The 6,879-nt window shown below is 37.9% G+C and overlaps 1 protein-coding gene across 1 annotated transcript in view; it reads left to right on the forward strand.

Moving 5' to 3' along the window:
• Positions 1 to 6,879, forward strand: part of TSPAN5 (tetraspanin 5) — an 80,550-nt gene that overhangs the window by 72,170 nt on the left and 1,501 nt on the right. The window contains exons 3-5 of the mRNA XM_010024845.1: positions 620 to 766; positions 2,620 to 2,790; positions 4,817 to 4,942. Coding sequence (XP_010023147.1) covers positions 620 to 766; positions 2,620 to 2,790; positions 4,817 to 4,942 — 444 coding nt within the window. The remainder of the gene's footprint in view (positions 1 to 619; positions 767 to 2,619; positions 2,791 to 4,816; positions 4,943 to 6,879) is intronic.

The following is a 6,879-nucleotide window of genomic DNA, read 5'->3' on the forward strand; positions in this document are numbered from 1 at the left end:
ACTCAGTACCCATGCATATTTTATTGTATTTTTTTGAGTTTTTGGCACTGTAGATGCCTGAAGTTGGATTTGCCAGGTATCTGGTTTGTCAAAATTTGGTAGTAAAATTTATTATTGCAAGATGCTGCAGCCTAGGACTCACTTCTAATTTCTGTCAGTTGTAAATACTGAGCCTAAATGCTAAGTTCAAGGTGGTGTTTTTGCTATCGACTGCTTTTTCTATCATACTGTGTAACTGCGTGCTTACATAAACAGTGTGTATGACACCTTAAATGCATCTCAGCAGGGGAAATGAATTAAGTTTTCGTCAAATGTCTATTCTCACTTTCTGGCAGTCTAATTCTGCTAGCCTTAGAAGCAGCTAAATGCCCTGTGGGTTTCTTGTAGAAGACTTTAGAAGCACATTTTGTTGTTCATTGCACATGTTGATTCAGAAATATTGTACATAATCACCCTTTTTATCTCTTTGAGTGCAAAGATTTTCTTCATTGTGTTTGCTTGATGTACTGCAGAATACTTATTGCTGTAGACTTCTATCTTTTTGAAAAGAAAAATGCCAGCAAAATTTGTATGACTGAAAGCTGAATGTATTTATCCCTTGCCGTTGTTTCTTTACCAGGGAGTGCTGTCCAATATCTCCTCCATCACTGACCTGGGAGGCTTTGATCCAGTTTGGCTCTTCCTAGTGGTAGGAGGAGTTATGTTCATTTTGGGATTTGCAGGATGCATTGGAGCTTTACGAGAAAATACCTTTCTTCTCAAATTTGTAAGTAGCCTTTGCAACTATGGCATTCATTAATTACACAGCATAAGTCATGGTCTCTGTTCCTGCTTAACTGCGTAAAGATTTTAAAATGTCTTTTGGGGAATGGAAGGTGTTATCTGATGTGAAGGTACTGTTCTGTGAATTTTGCTTAGCTGTTAACACTTCACAGCACTTCAGTCTCTGATGCTTACTGGTTTGTTTTTTTTTAAGGTTGGGAACTATTGATGGTAAGAATCATAACATGAAACTACTGTTTTTTATATGCATATAGCCTAACATTTTGCTTTGCTGTCATGGGAAGAGAGAAGTTTCTGCAAAGAATCTGCATGTTGAACTTGAGTCCACAACAAGCCTATGAAACGGGGAATGTAGATGCACCACTGAATGTGACCTATGTGGTTTCTGCTGTGCAGTTGCCCCTCATGGTACAGAGAAGCTAGGACTGCTATGAGGGGTTGCTTGCTGATATCCTTAATTCTGTACTATTTACGCAATTCAAAAAGGCTTCATTGCTTCCTGTCAGTGCTGGGGCCTGAGAGAAGAAAGGGAGGAGAATGTGCTCAGGATAAGTAAATAAAATAGAATTTGTCTTCTTGAACTCTGGGGTGTGGACTTGTTAGTTGGGGGCAACTGCTGATACACAAAGGTAGTTCAGTATTCAAAAGTCCTTTAGCTAAGTAGCTGGGTTTAGTTTTTTTTGAAAGGCCTCCTCATGTGAGTGTTGAAGACAAAGGTAATAGTATCATGTTCCATTTTTAATATAAGATTCTTTCCTCCATCACTCCAGCTTCCAGAGGTGGGCACAGCCTGGGTAGTAGTTATGTCTAATAACCGTTAACTGTTAATACATACCTGAAAAGGCTTCCAGTGAAGTAACTGCCTTCAGATGACATTTTTGGCTCCCACAGACACCTTTTATAAGTGAAGGAGGCTTCTTGAGGCATTTATAAAACAGCTTGGAAGAGTTCTAACTTGCTCTTGTCTTGCTCAAAAAAAGGGGGAGGTGGGGGAAGCTATTGTAACACCTTTTTTCACTTCTCTTTGCTTTCCTAAAACGAACCCATCTGCTGTACCAGAAATAGCTTCCTATACGGCAGCTGCAGGAGAAATTAAAAATGCATCTGAACAAACATAGCACATATTAAAATGAAACCCAAAGGCGCAGCTGCAAAAGGGATGGGCTTCCAGTATATGAGGACCCCTGTGTGTGTTAAAACAGTGTAGACTCAGTGGAGATCCTTAGAGAAAGTGGCAGATCATTAGTAATGCCTTTGGCATCCATTGCATTTGCATTAATCATAGAACCTCATTTGGTTTTAATGTGGATGTGAGTCATCCCATAGACATTCCGCTCCGACTTAGTCATTAATTAATTTTTGCTGTTACCAATTTCTGCTTTGTCTGCTTAAGCAAAACTTCAGTGATGAAGGTGTTGAAAGCAAAAGTCACTTAGAAAGCATTTCACTGGCACTATTGGTTGTTTATGCCTTTGAAAATGTAAGTGCCCAGCTAGAAATTTAAGATGAATTTTCAGAGGGCCTTACAGGTGGCGAGTAGCCATCTCTGTTGAATTTACAGTGAATTCTCTTGGATGTCTTTGAAAATCCCAGGGAAATGCCCAAAGTTTGAATTTGTTGGCATTTTTATTATTTGTTAGAATAGAATTAGGATTCTTGTACTACAGCCCTAATTAAAAAAGGTGTATTTTTAATGTAAGATTTCCTGTGTGTTGGAATAGCTTTAACTTGCACTGAAACAGATGATGCCCTAATACTGGACATAATTGTGAAACCTTGAAGAATGTTTTTGATCATAAAGCAAAATCATTTTAACCTTTTAATTTTTCTTCATAGTTTTCTGTGTTTCTTGGAATTATTTTCTTCTTGGAGCTCACTGCTGGTGTTTTAGCATTTGTTTTCAAAGACTGGATAAAGGATCAGCTTTATTTCTTTATAAACAACAACATCAGAGCATACCGAGATGACATTGATTTGCAAAACCTCATAGACTTCACACAGGAATATGTAAGTTGGACTGTATTTTTTTTTTTTTTTGTAAAGGTTACTTTGAAGAAATACCTACTCTATTTTTTACTTTCCATTTGTTTGGTTTCTTCAAGGAACAACAAATATTCTATCATATAATGCTTTTGAATATGTATATATATGTATATTTCTCTTTATAGAACTTCTGCAAACACACAGCACCTGTGACAGGTGGCTTATTTGTTGATGTATGACTGAGCAAAACAAGGCAGAGAGGTGGGGTGACTTACTCTTGAAGATGATAGTGTATCAAATCTACAAGTCAGACAAATCAGTCTTGTATTCAGATTTTTTGACCATATTCCATATGTGTATGGAGATATTTTAGGCTTCTTGGGGAGAGGGGTGTTAAAATATTTTATTGTAGGAGCTATCACACCTGTTTAAAAAAAATAAAATAATTTCCGAAGCTCAATTTGGTTCCAAGATGAGTGATGGTGTAGTTCTAGCTATGTTAAGAGACACTACACCACACTGCAAAGTGGCAGAGATGTTTAGCTGGTCTGGGTGAAACTATAATGTTACTTCTTTTTAACTAGGCTTAATGCAATTAGCCTAATGAAGTGGGCAACTTATAGTTCTCATAGGAAATCTTTAAATGATGCTACATTTATACTTGGAATGGGAGGATGAAGCCAGAGTTGCACATGCTTGTGCAGGTTAAGCTCTGTAATTTACCAGTGTGTGTAAAGGGGTCTTGTACTGACTTTTGCACACAAGTTACTTTGTCAGTGCCACCTTGCTCCAGTACTCAATTCTGGCCTGTGTTGATGAACTCTTCTTTGAATTTGGCCCTGTGTAGCTAACATGGTTGAATGTTGGGTGAAATCATGTTTACTGGTTTTTGTACATTCTGCACTTAGTGTAATTTTATTCAGTGTTTGATTTTTTTTCTTCTATAAGCCTTGGGGGGAAAAATGATAAATAAGTAACAGAATGTGGATTCTTGCACTGATTTGAATCTTGTCCAGCTGGGAGAAAGTCAGGGGTCACCACTGTCCGAAAGCAGTGGTCCACTCATATGCAACCAAAAGGCTACAGTCCACTTTTGCAGGCACTACATAAAACTTATTCTCCTAAATGGATTAGCAATCTTAGCAGATAAGTCAGGGACAGCATGAGTTTGGTGAGCAAGCTATTTTTTCAGCTAGTGGAGAAAATACTTCAAGACAATATGCAGGTACTGCAGAGTGCTACATCTAGAAAGAGTTGTAATTCCAATCCTTTTTAAAATGCGATTAATGTGATTTGTGTTTTTCCTTTTTTTTTCTTTTAGATTTTTTTTAATATATATATTTTTAAAGTGGATATGGGTGGGTTTGTTGGGCTAGCTCTTTAAATGGCTGTAAACCATCAGTGTTCCACTGATCTCCAATCCATTCTTTGTATGTTCAGCAAGTCTTACCTATTTCCTGTGTGTTGGCATGTTTTGCCAGTCTAGGCCTGCTCTTTGGCATTATTTGTATTTTGAAGGATTCTGCTTGCCTTCAGTAAAGATGTTATTTGTGCAATGTGTGATGCTGAGGATAAGTGTGTTTGTATTGTCTGATGTACAGCCAGGCAAAGCTTTCCCCCACACTGGGGAAAAAGAGTAGCTATACCACTGTAGCTCATGGAGCTGATTAGTTTTGTTGAGAACCCAGGGCATATTAGACTGGACAGAATATTGTACTCCTGGCTCTATTGTCCCTGGGGCACGAGCTTGTAGGCTAGTACAAATCTGTGGTGTTTTGTAGGCTTATCAGCTCACTTCCATGGGTCTCTCTCCAGAAAGCGGTGTTGCAGGTGTGAGCATAACTTTAATCACATAATTTTAATAACTTATAGGTATGGCATAGTACTGATTTTTTTAAAGTAGCAGACCCAAGTCAGCTTCAATGAAACTGGAGGGAATCTCAGATTTTGTTTTGAAAGCTAAAGGGGAAACTGGCAGCAATGATGCATGTTGCTAATGCTGAGATTTGTTTGTTCTGAAAGTCAAGAAGTTCTCCTTTCTCTGTTCTAGTGGCAGTGCTGTGGAGCTTTTGGAGCTGATGACTGGAACCTTAATATTTACTTCAATTGCACAGATTCCAACGCAAGTAGAGAGCGCTGTGGTGTGCCATTCTCTTGCTGCACTAAAGACCCTGCTGTAAGTGACAGTCAGGAGGGTAGGATGGGTCTGCTGTTCCAATTTTTAAATCACTTTAAGATTCTTTTTTTTAGAAGTCATGCATGATCATTACCTTCTCATCAACTTACCTTTTTGTTTTTGTTCTTACAGCTCAGCATAACCACTAACTTCTCTGAAGTCAGCAAAAATGTTTAGCTAACTTCAGTCTTCATGCTGTTTGTATGCTTTTTGCTGCTTTTCATTGGAATGTGAGAACCATGGGCTTGACTGAACATCTGTATTAATTTTAGCAAGTATAAAAACCAGAAACCCTTAATGAGTTGAAGGATATGAGCTTTCAATTAAATATCATCAGGGTAATTCATTTGCTGCCTTAAAAAACGGCAACTCTAAGACCAGACACTCTAAAGCAGGTATTACTCATTATTTAATGTAGTATCCAGAGGCTGCAGGCGGTTTGACCTAGTTTGTGCTAGGTATGGTAATGAATGATAGTCTGTGCCCTGAAAAACTGACATTTGCTTGCATTAGAATCTTGATTTCCACACACTCATCCCTATTCCAAGTCTTCACTGTCAGTGAACTGCTTCCCCTTACAGTTTACCCTTCATTCTTGATCATGTCCGTACTAGTAATGCACGGCTTCAACATTTTCTGCTTGAACTATAACTATTTTAAAAGACATGAAAATTTACCAGAAAGCTGTTCCCTCAAACAATTTCTGACACTCAGATCTGATCTTGGGTGACTGTAGGGCTAGCAGTAATTTTAAAAAGACAAAAAGAGTATCTAAAGATGTCCATACTTGCTGTGGATGCTTTATTGAACAGACCTTACTTTTAGTTTAACTTCTAGTTTAGCTTGAATTAGGAAGTAGCAAATTTAAAGTAGGCCAAAATAAGTCTCATCTAAAGCAAATTATAGTTCACTTTGCTGCAGTTTAGCAGGTTGAAATGTTCCAAATTCCTGTACAGGCAAGACCTAGAAAAGTTGATTTATTTCCATTTCATTCTTGATGCTCTCTTTTGGTTAACAAATTCCAAGGCTAAAGGCAGAAGACACCGATGATAAAGCAAGTAGGAATTCATTACAAAGAAGAAAGCTTAAAATTCTTCTGTTGGAATCTTACCTACTTTTACAGCCTTGAAGAGCATGGCACTCATATTTTAGATCCTGGAACAGAAGTATTCATCTCATTAAAAGATAAGAATTGCTCAAATCTTAAAGGTCCTTTGAGGGAGTCCAACTTGGGCAAATGACAGGATGCAACCTGTTGATGTACTTTCTGAAAAGTGAGGAAGCACTTAGAGGAACTTTAACTGCTGATAGGAGGTACCTTTTTCCAAATGGCTGCTTTTTAAAATCTATTTCTCTGCTGGCTGCCCTTCTCATTCCCCACAATTTGATTAAATTGTGGTGTTCAGTACACCTAGCTAATATTGGCTGATTTTTTGTAACTTTGTTGAGTAGTTCCTTCTTCCACTCACTATATAAGCCAGTAACTTAATATTTTGCTGCCATTGTGGCTGACACAAGTAGTTGCTTCATTTTATTGCCTTGAAATCTGTATAAAGAGTAAATGCAACTTCAGCTTCTAATGAGTAGTGCTTGTTCACTAGGAAAAGTCTGTCATAGCCTATTTTATTACCTGTGCTTTGGGAGTACTTAAGCAGAGGCAGCAGAAAAAAAAAAACCACCTCCTTTCCCATTGCTATCAAGCTCCTGTAAGAAAGAACAGGCAGTAAGAATACATTACCCCACCTCTTCTTTTTCCTCCCTAGTTTTTGGAAAGGAATTAGTTACTGCATATATTTATACAGACATCCTCAGTAAGAATTTCCAGCTTCTGCAACTTCGAAAACTGCCCCTTCTCACCTCTTCACACTGTATAGACTGTATCCTGAAAATGTTAACAGTAGCCTTGGCATGTTTTTCAGTATAGACAAAACATTTTC

Source organism: Nestor notabilis, unplaced genomic scaffold (genome assembly GCF_000696875.1).
Source record: "Nestor notabilis isolate BGI_N333 unplaced genomic scaffold, ASM69687v1 scaffold7982, whole genome shotgun sequence".
NCBI lineage: Eukaryota > Metazoa > Chordata > Aves > Psittaciformes > Psittacidae > Nestor > Nestor notabilis.